Source organism: Podarcis filfolensis, assembly GCF_964270895.1.
Source record: "Podarcis filfolensis genome assembly, chromosome: 15".
Classification (NCBI taxonomy): domain Eukaryota; kingdom Metazoa; phylum Chordata; class Lepidosauria; order Squamata; family Lacertidae; genus Podarcis; species Podarcis filfolensis.
Genome location: NC_139618.1, coordinates 11,825,856 through 11,838,668, shown reverse-complemented (window position 1 = coordinate 11,838,668; position 12,813 = coordinate 11,825,856). Strand labels below are relative to the sequence as shown.

The 12,813-nt window shown below is 43.3% G+C and overlaps 1 protein-coding gene across 2 annotated transcripts in view; it reads right to left on the bottom strand.

Moving 5' to 3' along the window:
• Nucleotides 1–12,813, bottom strand: part of ANKFY1 (ankyrin repeat and FYVE domain containing 1) — a 44,980-nt gene that overhangs the window by 22,515 nt on the left and 9,652 nt on the right. For both annotated transcript variants that reach the window (XR_014541902.1, XM_083587466.1), the window contains exons 3-7: nt 9,567–9,685; nt 6,424–6,559; nt 4,940–5,063; nt 3,231–3,380; nt 2,550–2,715 (exon numbers count right to left, since the gene is read on the bottom strand). Coding sequence is in view for 1 of the 2 variants with exons in the window: in XM_083587466.1 (XP_083443592.1) it covers nt 2,550–2,715; nt 3,231–3,380; nt 4,940–5,063; nt 6,424–6,559; nt 9,567–9,685 (695 nt within the window). In the remaining variant the exon portion in view is untranslated. The remainder of the gene's footprint in view (nt 1–2,549; nt 2,716–3,230; nt 3,381–4,939; nt 5,064–6,423; nt 6,560–9,566; nt 9,686–12,813) is intronic.

Here is a 12,813-nt window from a genome sequence, read left to right as displayed (position 1 = left end):
AAATGGTGGCCCTGAGAAAGTAGCAGTCCTATTTCTGGATTTTGATCTTATGGAGGAAGCGCAGCCTGTACAGGTTCTACAAACAGCCCATGGAATGGCCAAGAAAGGATGGGATGGGGTAAAAAGGATAGGAAGGAGGGAGATGGAGTTGCAGGTGCATGTGGATCACAAGGGCTCGACAGGCACCGGTTGTACATCAGAACTTTCCCATGAAGTGCTGCAGTGCGATGCTTCTTCAGGTGCCTCCAATCATGGAGACCCTTGCTTTCTTGTGCTGAGTAAGCATCACAGCCACCCATCAGCACAACTCCAGCACAGGCATTAAGTGATGGCAACGCGTTCACCAAAAAATGGCCCCCACACCATTCTGCAGCTTTTCACAAGCAAGCTGCCTGTAACTGGGAAGCACAGAACACCCATTCCAGCACAGTGAAGGGAGATCCAAAGATCTCCTTAACGTTTTTGGCATTTCGCAATCTGAACCAGATGAAGTAACGTTGCTTAAAGAGCCTGCAAGATCCGTATAGCGGAGCCTGGAACCCGTAAGATGGGCCAAGACCCTAAACCTGCTCTGGCAAGGTAGACTGTTGTCAGTTGTATTCCAGCTTCAAAAGAAATCTCCTGCAAGGTTGGAGGCCCTTAACCTGCAGTTTCGTAACTAGGGACCAAGGGGTTTTTACAATTCTGGTGAAATACCTTGCCCTTCTCCTGAACTGGGAGGAGTTATAGAGGTTCTCCCAAACCTCAAACTAATTCTCAGAATGAACAAAGCGCCCTGCTGCTTTCGGAGACGCTCTGAAGCTCAAAGCACCATGGACAAGTCCCTCTAGCTACTCAGCTCAGGGCTGGGAATGGAGGGGAAAGGTTTGCTTCCACCACCACACAAAGTTGACACTCCTTGCAGGCTCATCACAGCCAATCCTGGGGGGCAGGGAGGAGAGAGAGGGACACAAGGGTGAACATGATTTCTGGCTAGCCAACCAAAAACCCTCTGATCTTGACTACAGCTGGTATTAAGTGATATGGAAAGAAGTTTATCTTCATGGGTTACTCATACCTTGCAGAGGACTATAATTTTCCTATTATACATTTAGATGAAGTTTATTTTCTACAAGTATTTAGCCCAAGGGAAGAACAGAAATTGCTGGCCATCGGCTTGAATTGCTAACAAAGAAGGGCAGGCAACAAGCCCCACTTTCTCTTGCCAGAGGAAGATGTAATTCAAGATGCTACTGCTCTGTTCCTTTGCTCTCTGCATATCACTGCCATGGCAACCAATTCCTGTCTAACTGTATGAATCCTCAAAAGGATCCCTTTTCTTGCACTGAAAACTTCAGAACCACCAAACACACCACATGCTTTGCCAGACTTTTGGAGGTTTTTTCTAAAGCTAAGTTAATCTGCTGTGTAATGTCCAACATCAGTTCAACAACTCTCTAACTTGATCATGCAAGATGGCCCAGAATAGAAGACATTTCTAGTCTGCAGAGATCTTTCTCTCAAGTTGGAGATACAGTGGTATCTTGGGTCACATACGCTTCAAGTTACACACGCTTCAGGTTACAGACTCTGCTAACCCAGAAATATTACCTTGGGTTAAGAACTTTGCTTCAGGATGAGAACAGAAATCATGCAGCGGCGGCGCAGGAGGCCCCATTAGCTAAAGTGGGGCTTCAGGTTAAGAACAGTTTCAGGTTAAGAACAGACCTCCAGAACGAATTAAGTTCTTAACCCAAGGTACCACTGTACATGCTTACACACAACCTACTGTTTGCTGTGGACATGAAAAACAGGTGGGTGGAGGAATTTGCTGGGAAGACGTCCTTGGTTAGTTTTTGGTTGTTTGTTAATGTTGCTAATATTGTTTTGTGGATTACAAGTGCTGTAATGCTTTGTGAATTTTATGACTTTTCTTGCGGTTGTGCTGTTCCGTCTATTTTTTAAGATGTTTTGTTAATAGTGTTTTATATAAGGTGGTTGTTTTAATGATGATTTATGTGTGTGTGTGTGTGTGTGTGTGTGTGTGTGTGTGTGTATAAAATATATATTCTTTACTGAAATACAGGAAGTATACAATTTCAAGTGTGCAAGGTAAAATAAGATGCGAATAGAAAAACAACAACACCCGTGTAAACTATATACACTACATGCTTGTTATTGTAGTTAACCTAAACTTAACCTAATACAGTGTTTATAAAAATGAATTCCAAATATCATTAAATTTGCCATGGCAAGCTGACGTTTGTAGGGGACTTGTTCGTGTGTTGCAAGTTTGTACATATCTTCTATCCATTCGTTTACTGATGACAGAGAGGCCTGGAGGCCAGCATCTGGCTCCAGGGGGCCCAAGGTTCCCTACCCCGATCTACAAATTTAAATGCTAGCACCTATGAAATCTGAGATTCCTGCATTACAGGGGATTGGATTAGGTGACCCTCAAGGTCCCTGCCAACTCTGCGATTCCATGAGGTGTTTTTGCCAGGAATGTACAGAACGAATTCTTAGCTGGAAAGTGAACTATATATTTTACAAACACAGTTTATTCTTACCCCTTTGAATAGCTTTATGCAGCAAGCTCCAGCCTTTCTTGTCCACCATGTCCACATCTGCCTTGTGATTAACCAGGGTGGTTGCAATGCTTTCCAGTCTTCGAGAAAGTGCCAGATCTAAAGCAAGATCTCCGTTGTGATCTACTTCGTTTAGCTTCCCAGGCAGCTGCAGGGAAACAGGATTAGAAGTCGGACACCGCACAGCATGATAGCAAAAGCAGCAGATAAAAGAAAAACGAAGATTCTGGTGTTTATTCTACATTTAACGCCGCTCACTAAGGAGCCACGCAGGGCGGCAGAGAAGCTTAGGAGAGGCCATGCTCAGTGACAAAGCATGACGCAAATCCCAGGCTCAAGAACTAAGGCCGACCTGGACTAAATAGAACAATGGTTCGAACGTAAGGCGGGCTTACGGACAGTTAAAAGAAAAGACAGTGGAGGTTGTGGGGGAAGCAACAATCATTTCGAAGAGAAAGGTTTTATTAGTGATATGGGGGGGGGGGGAGAACTGTAACTGCAAACTAGGGAAGGTGGTGTTTGTTTTTAAAAACTCCTTTCAGATGCTAAAGTCTATTCTGCTTTCTTAAGAGGCAGAGGGAACTGACTTTTTAGTAATGAGCAATCGAGAGATATCTCCAAAATTCTATCCTAGTGCAGATTTAGGGGAGGATCTCTGCCTACCTGCGAATCCATTTCAATAAGATACAGGAAAACGACGTCTTCTCTCTCCACTTTAATAGCTTTGTGCAAAGGAAACTCTGTTTTGGATTTGATCATTTTATACAATAGCTGAGCACTCATACTGCTAAAGTCTTCTTTCCTCAAATCATCCTGGAGGAAAAAATCATCAATCAAGAAAGTCACATATCTTGGCTCCAACCTTAGCCCCCCCCCCCCAGCTTCAGTCATTTCTCCAGCGCTATTTATTTATTTGTAGCATTTGTACCCTTTCCTTGTCAGAAAGGTTCCCAGAGCAGCTTACATGAAATTAAAACAACACTCCCCACCGTTGGGCTTACATCTTAACAAACACATAAATAAAAATACAGCATAGAGCAAGCATAAAAAAGTATCAGCCATTTCTACATGCATCTGTGCTTTTAGAAGTGTATGGGTAACAGGAAAAAACCCAGACTTTTGGGGGGAGTCAAACTGAAAAAGTACATTTGATTGTATGTGGTCAGATTTTCCCGCCTGCCTCTCAAAAGTCTATGTGGCTGAATACAATTCCCAAGCATTTATTGGTTTCTGGCTTGAAAAGTATAAATGCTGCAGCAAGAGCAGCACATGTGTTTCTGTGAATCTGTAAAATGATTTCCAACTCTCTTGTTTTCACTGCAATACTAGAGTTTATGGGTCTATGTTTTGTTTTGGTTAGTGTACTATGTTTGTTCCTGCTTTATATTTTATTTTTACTTTACAAAGTGTGTGTGTGTGTGTGTGTGTGCGCGTGTGTGTCTGTGTGTGTGTGTTTAAAGAAATGTATGCGTGGGCAGCACAAGGAATGGAGAAAGCTGGGTTTGAAGCTGTGCTACACTACTGCAAGATGGGTACTGTATAAATAAATTACTGCAAGCTGCTTAGACCAGCCGTCACCAACCTGGTGCTTTGTACTACAATTCCCATAAGCCCCAGCCAACATGGCCAATGGTCAGGGATGATGGGAGCTGGATGCCAACAACACATGGCAGGCCACAGGCTCCCCACCTGTTTTATTGCTCTGGGTGGTATAAGCATGCTCCTTCCGTATCTTAGCTTTGAACACAAGGCTCTCCCATGGGCATGAATCATTGTACCAGGAACATCCTCCAACGTTTTGTTGTCTCAACCTGTGAGATTATTTATCCACACATGTAACAGAGGCTGATGATCTTTAATGAGGCACTTTTTCTCCCACGCTGCAAAATGTTTCCACGGGTGGAGGGGGGAACACGCTTTGGAACTGAGCTATGAATCAATAATTACAGACCAGGAACCGCCTGTTTTCAGTACAGGCATCAGTTCTGCTGTCAATGCCAAGACATCCCATTTTAAGCAGATGCATACACCAAACTGCCGACCAAATGAAAACGAAAACTTCTTTGCAAGTGGGAAGCTAACAAGGCAAAGAGAATGCGGGGCTAAAATTCTTCTCTCCAACATGCCAGCTTTCCACATGCGAGGTGGCATTTGTTGTTTCCTGGGGCAACCTTTAAACACGCAATTCCCCTGCTGTACATGGTACAGCCCAAAGCAGCTGCAGAACAGAATATGGGGGATTCTCAGTATAGTTTCAAATTTTACAGAAATCTTTGCCTTGGAAACAGAGTAAATGCTGCATTTTTACATTAAAAAACACATATCCTCATTTGACCTCTTGAAGCACCCCATGCTCCTCTCTCGGCGCTTACCCAATGACTAGCAATTATCTCTGCACAGTAGTTCATCAAAGTGCTGGCATTCAGCTCCTCAGCTGTTTGATAGAAGCGGATGCAGTTTCTGACGTTCACAAGTGACATGACTCCTTTTTCACACCTACCAAGACAGACAGGGAAAGAGCCGGGGGTCAGCAAAAAGGGGATTTACTAGGAGATGATTTTCATTGCCCGCATCAAAAGACTTATCTCAGTAGCTAAAAAGTATGAACACAGACCTGCTTTATAAAGTATTAGTAAAACTGAAGAAGTTCTTTGAAAGATCTTGGCCCAGATCGGACATAACTATCTCAGTTAATTAAACTAAGATATGCAAGTGGCGTGTGTCATCCCTTCCCTCTTTGCTGAGCAACAACTGAAGAGTGCCTGAGTTCATTAACCACAGTTTCCCACTGCATCCAAACCAGGAAACTATGGTTTCCATATTCAGAGCAGATCAGTGTTCAAGGAGTAGCCTTCAGCTCCGAAGGAATTGCCTGTCCTGCACTTGAAGACTTCTGAAGTTAAGATTAATATTCTTGGCTAAAAGCCTAACACCCTGCAAGACATTCACAGGAGGCATTCTGCCGTTAAGCTACCATTCATCCAGTTGAATGAGAGAGGCAAGACTTTTCTGCTTGTGCTGCTAACACCATCACCCTGTTGTAAATAATGTAAATAATGTAAATAATGTAAATAATGATTCAAGTATCATCATCAATACTTTATTGCGGTCCAAAGACCCATAAAACATAAACCATAACAATTTCAAAACTAGATACAGTTAAAACGACCATACAGACAGATGGTAGAACCAAGGCAGTCATTTTGTTTTATCTAGGGCATAATGATCTTTGTTTCTTATAACCTCCAAAAGAAACTTTGCCACAGCCAGTGTAATACCTGATTCAAGTAATATCTGAGCATTATAATCTATTAACACGCCCCTGGAATGTTGCCTTGCCCATACTTCCAGAAATAGGCAGATGTGATACATCTAGTAAAGCCAAGTTCATTTGCACATACACAATTGGGATAAATTAATAGGAGCACACAAGATCCCAGGGCAGAAGAGATTCTCCGTGTCACTACAGTCACGCTCGTTACTACAAAGTCAGTTCCAATGTATAGGTTTGACAAAGAACCTGGCGAGATTTCCTTCATTTGCTGGAGGAAGCATCAAGAGGGCCTTCTAACCCATGCGTGCAATAGGACAACCTTTACCTAAACCAACCTTAACCAGTGAGCCCAGAACACCTGGAGGTCACCAGGAAGGCTGACCCAAGCATCCTCAGCAGATCTTTCCAAAGGAAAGAGATCCCACCACTGGTCCTGATCACAGCTGCATTTCTGAGAGTGCCCATCTTTGAATTCAAAGCCGCTTCCCAGAGGGATCCACAGGGGGAAAAACAATCACTTGCGTTAGGACAAATAGCCTGGTTAATTAAGAAACAAATTCAACCGCTCATTCAGAGACTTGCCTTTCCCTGAGGAGCTGTAACTGAAACCTGTTTGCCAGTTTCATCAGCTCGGTCAGGAACACGTCATCTTCTCTCAGCTCCAGCTCATCTGTATAGATCCAACGCAACATCGCCGTTGTCACGGCCGGGTCAGCATCTGTTGGGGAGAGCATGAAGGGGATTATGATTTGGCCTTTAGAGGACCACCAGCATGCAGGGCTCTAGACCCTGAATGCACTTACCAAACCACCCCCCAACTGCACACTCAGTACTTATGCACCAGCAACCACACTTCTTATGCTCAAGACATTAGCAACGAACTTGTTTCTGTACTTACAATGTGTATGGGGGGGGAGAGTTCCTGGCATTTCCCTCACTGTAGTAAAGAAATGCAGCATCACACTGCTGCTGTGAGTGCTAGGTGGGCATACAACCCACCCCCTGATCTCAGGAACTAGTAAAGGTGGTATTTATAGCTCTGCGGCAACAAGGGTGTTGGCTGCCTGCTCACCCCCTAGAAAGAGGAGCTGGTGGGATCACTAATATTAGAAGCTGTTTTCCAAGATGCAGCCAGAGATGTAAGAGGCAAGACGTCAATCATCTGGGGAAGCCCCGACAGCTTCAACGCCCCACCAACTCACAACTAAAACATAGTCAAGAGCAGGTGGCAGCCCTAGCGTTCTTCTTCCCCCAGCCCCACATTTCAACTTCAGAAACTGCTTGACACCTAAGTATTCTACTTTCACCTCCACTCCATTTTCATGGTGCTTAAAATGTGAGACAAGGGGCCAACAGAGAGACAGGGTTCAAATCCTGTCCACCACCACGAAGTTCAGTTTAGGCCAGTCAACCACCCTCAGCCTAACCTACCTCACAAGCTCATTGCAAGGTAAAAGAGGGCTAGGTAAAGCCATGAATACCACCTTTAAGCTTCTTGGAGAAAGGGAGAGATAAAATCATCTAAAATGGGTGAGAGAAGTACTTTAAAATGGGTGGTCTCCAACTGGTCACTCTCCAATGATAAAAGGCACCATTTCGGGGAGGGGGGCAGAGAAAGAGGTGGTTTTCAGGTATTCCTCCTCCTGGCCCAATTTGTTAAATAAACTCCTCAGTAAAACTCCTAGAGCAGTTTATAAACTAAAATAAACAAATAAAAAGTAGCAGCTAAAAAACAACAACCCAATGTAGAGTTCAGCAGAATGTATAAAACCCCCAATAATTTTCCAATCCCCTATATAAATTGGTATCCGATTTAGCATGTCTGATTTCCTATCTGGTTTGCAATATATGTAGGACACCATCTTTTCCCAATGCCCGGAAGCAGCTGAACTGAACCAATTGATTGGGGGGAGGGAATTCAACGAAGCACATTAGTGAAGTTTAAATGTTATATTCAATTACAGTCGTACTTTGGAAGTCGAACGGAATCCATTCCAGAAGTCCATTCAACTTCCAAAACATTTGGAAGCTCCTGCAGCCATTCAGAAGCCCCATAGGATGTTCAGCTTCCAAAAATAGTTCGCAAACTGGAACAATCACGTCCAGGTTTGCGGCGTTCGGGAGCCAAAACATTCGAGAAACCAAGAACCAAGGTACGACTGTACTAAAAAGCTTTCCTTGGACTTAACCTGTAAACATTTTAAAACCTGACAGGTGCCTTAGGATTAACTGGATCTCCCTCTCCAAGAGAGAGAAGTCTGCCCTCAGAGGGAAATCAGGATCCCTATAGCTTCTATGTGAGGCTGCAGAAAGGTCCAGCATCCAGATTATCTCACTGATGCCAGAGTGGGCATTCTGGGCCCTCCTATTCTGCCAGCATGACCCTGGGCTGGATGATAAAACTATACCATCGCTGGAGCTGGAATAGTTTATGTCCTTCCCACTTATTTCATTCCCGCCCCCCTCCCTCACACAAAAAAGATCCGGAACAGGACACAACACACCTTCTGCCCTCCAAATGCAAGGCCAGGCAGTTTCAACTGGACTAGTGTTGCATGCAATCATCATGTTATGAAACCATGCACTTTTAGACATGGAAACCTTTCCATGGGGCAACTGTTTTAATTCTCTTTCTACCCCATATCACCAATGAAAGTCATCCTAATACACTAGCATGGGTGTCCCATGGTGGAAATCTGCCACCTGACAGCAGAGCCACTACAGTGGCAGAGGTGGAGGAGAGACAAGGGATGTGGAGACACTGCCACCAGCTCTGCTGAGAAGCCAGGTTCCTCCTACAATCTCCTGCCATCTGGCAGCAGCCACTACATCAGGCTGCAGCAGAGGAAGGAAGAGAAGTAACTCAATTCATTAGCCCAGCTGAGAAACCAGCAACTTTTGGTGCCTCCTTTCCCTGAGCTGTTTTCGATCCCAGTGGGTCATCAGAAGATCCCGCAACTACAAATAAATAATGCCTGGGCTTGCGTATTTCCTCCTCTCACCAAATCCATTTTTCCTTTTGTGCTATCGTAAGCCCGAGGGCAGGGGCTGCCTTTAAAAATAAAGTGATCTATAAGGCTCTCTTTTTAACACGGCACATTTTATAATGCAAACCTAAAATTGGCAATATAATTGCTTGTTTAGAATCAACGTCTCTGGCCAGAATTTACTCTCTCTCTCTCTCTCCATCGCTGCAGGTTTTTAGGGAAGGTGTATGCATGGGAGGGAAAGAGAGAAGGGAAGAGAAGAGAAAGAGGCGCCCAACTGATTAAAGAGCTAATTTCACTAAAGATAAAAGACTGGCGTCTCAACAGTTGCCTTACATGGAATTGCTACACAGGCCGCTCTGACACAGCAACCCTCAAAACAAAAGGAATAACCGGGCTGTTTCAGACGGCTTTGTCTCCCAGCTCTAAGCGGGCTCCCATTCTGTAAGACGAAGAGGCCACCACACTTAACATCCACATCATTAAAATGAAAGTGGGATGGGCTACTGATTTAACTAGCGTTAAACACAGAGCTTTCAAAGGCCCATTAGCATGTTCTGGAGACAAAGGCTTCATAATTAATGGATCAAGTGCCTCTTTCTGTGGGCGGAGCACCTCCTGAAGGAGAAGACTGCAACCTCCTCTACCAAAGGGGCCTTTCATCTTTTCACTGCTCGCCCAAAGCCAATGAAAGCATCTCTCTCACTCCCCCCCCACCCCAGCCAATCAGAAACCGACCTGACAGATCCAGCTCCTCCGTAGACACCAGGTTGGCCAGGCTCCAAGTCTCGCTGCGAGCTGCCAATACAAATTTGTGAGCACTGATGCGCCTGTCTCCAACCTTTATCTTCAGGTCACTGGAGAAACACAAGACAAACACACACACACACCTGCGCTTAGATGACTTTGCAAACTTCTGCACAACAGCAAGGAAACTCAGGGTATTCTGCCGTAGAGGAGAAAGGCAGAGCAGCGGCGATATGCGGATTCCCCACGGCACTTTTGCAGGCTTCTTACGGTCCCAAACAGCCACAAAGAAGCCTTCAGAAAGAAGCAGGGAGTCTGCACGCTTTGTGAACGGGATAAGAAAATGCTGGCTGTGCACAAACAAGGAGGGAAGCTAACCGAGTTAGGCTTGTTTGCTATTCCCAGGCACGCGATTAAGGGGCAAAATGCTCATCTGAGAAGAAAAATGTTAGAAGAATTAGAGCGACATCTCCTCTTCTCTCAGTGATGCACCCACAATGGGCCTGGCCCTTCTAACACCATCAAGGCTGCATCTCAGGCCAGTTGTGGCTGCATGTCTGGACCTTTTGTATTTAATTTCTTTTTTTAAAAAAAAACACAATCGGGGAAGCAGCTCTGATCCACCCTGTCCGTTTGGGCAGTGCTGGTAACAATTAAAAGGTTCATAGCTAAAGGATTTGCATGCTTGCTCACAGCCATGTGAAGGTTGTTTAAAGCAAGACTGGGGGTGGGGTGGGGTTGAGTGGGTAATGTGATGGGGGAATACGACAGAGATTTATAAATTTATTATTGCTGTAGAGCAAAAAGTGGGGGGATAAATGAGGTAATTTAACACCGTGTGTCTCATCAGATTTAAAAAAAATAATTCTTAAGAGGCTAAAAGGATGCTGCCAATTAAACAAGCACCCATTTTTTTAAAAAGTATGTATTTAGCAGAAGTAAAAAGAAAAGAAAAACAGAACCGGAAATGGCAAGCACCACCACATAGGAAGGAATGGCACCCCTTAAATAACTGCCACAAATGTTAAGAATAATCTTAGAAAAAAGCTGTGCCTTTTGCTTCAGAAATATTATTTTAATCATACGGAAATTTAAACTCACTGTCAAAGTGATGGGCTCACATGGCTTAAAAAAGGCATTAGTGGTTGATACATATACAGGAATGATAAGAATGAATACATTGATACCGTATTGGCCCGAATATAAGCCACACCCGAATATAAGCTGCACCTTTAAATTGGTGGGGGGGGGAGGGAGAAAAAAGACAATACCAAAATATAAGCTGCTCCCTTAAAATTCCGCAGGCACTCACACCTGTTCCGTTTTACCGTATGTCTGTTTCAGCAGCGATATCGTAAAAGCAAATTTTTGTAAGGTCACAAATTTAAGCTGCACTTTAACTTTTCACGGTCGGAATTTGGAAAAAGAAGTATGGCTTATATTCGGGCCAATATGGTAAGTGCACATTGTTATACACTCAAGTATTCCTGTTTAAGTTGCTGAAATAGAAAACAAAATACAACCAAACAAAACAATCATACCCATAATCTCCAGGTTAGCTGCTATGTATACTGAACACAAATATCCTAACAATATATTATCCATGAGACCTCGTCAACAGTTGTATGATGCTGGGGCTGATGGGAGCTGTAGTCCAAAACATCTGGAGGACATCAGATTGATGAAGGTTGCAAAATAGACCCCCCTCAGAAACACAACAAATAGTCTATGGCATTTATACAAGCTTCTATGTTATAGCTACAATTAATTAAACAGAACAATACTAACTTGCATATTATTTCTTCTCAATAAATTGAATGCATTAAACTGATACCCAGTCCAAACCCTATATAGTCTTTATGTAACACATATAATGTATTGGGACAGGAAGCAAGCTTTCATAGCATTTCTATCTCTTTTCTCTTACGTTATGACCGAATATACACCCACCCACCCATACACATTCTACAACACTATATATATATATATATATATATATATATATATGTATATGTATGTATATGTATGTATATGTATATATGCATATTTTTGTGTGTGTGTATATATATATAAAATCACAGAATTTTAGAGTTGGAAGGGACCACGAGGATCATCCATTCCAACTCATTGCAGTGCAAGAATATTTTGTGCAATATGGGGTTTGAACCCACGACCCCGAGATTATAAGAGTCTCATGCTCCACCCTATGGGGCTATCCCTCAGGGCAATTAGGGATTATACCAATTCACAGGTGATGGCTGACAGGTCTACCAAGCAGCATTGGCAGCAACATATTTTTATATATATTTATAACCCACATTTCTTCTGTCGTGGAGTATTGGAGTATCAAGGTTCAGAGGCAGTCCAGCAATTGAGACTGTTCGCTAGGCCCTGCTTAGGGCCTCTCTGAAGTATTTGCCTGGCCACTTTGTGAAAACCAGATGATGAATTAGATGGCTCTTAAATACGATCCAACAAGGTTCTGTGCATTAAGACGTCTGGTGAGAAAGTGTTTAGGAGCTGAAAAATAACTCTTTCTTTGCTAAGTGTTTATCAGAGCTTGGGCTGACAAGAGAGACCCTCAACTGACAAATGACTATCAACCTGTAGGCCTGAAAGGCTGAGCCTGTCTTATGTTTAATCACTGTACTATATTCAAAGTCTTTAAGTGATTTTACCACCACCACTGCATAATGCAGAACGGTGATCTCTGCATTTCAGCAAACATGAAACACATAGAATCATAGAATCATAGAATCATAGAGTTGGAAGAGACCACAAGGGCCATCGAGTCCAACCCCCTGCCAAGCAGGAAACACCATCAGAGCACTCCTGACATATGGTTGTCAAGCCTCTGCTTAGTTCCAAGGAAGAGGTTTGTGAATTAAGAAATTTGGTCTTACACACTAGCTGAAAAGTTATGAGCAACAAGTTATAGGGTGTGTCCCCTTTCTCTTTCCAAAAAAGACTGAACACCAAAACAGCATGAACTTCCAGTTTTGAAGAATAGGAAGTGCTTAGGAAGCAAAGCAAAAGTATATTTGTCCAAGATAAATATTTAACTTCAAACTTAAAAAAAAAAGCAAAGAACATTTGTCTGGCTCTGTTTCCCAGCAAAATATGCTGCATTTATGTATTAAGTGAGCAGCAATACTTTAAAGCAACACTGTCTTTACAAGGGCCATTAACTGCACCTCTCAATCCTCCACAAATACATGCTTGGCCTGGAATCAATTAT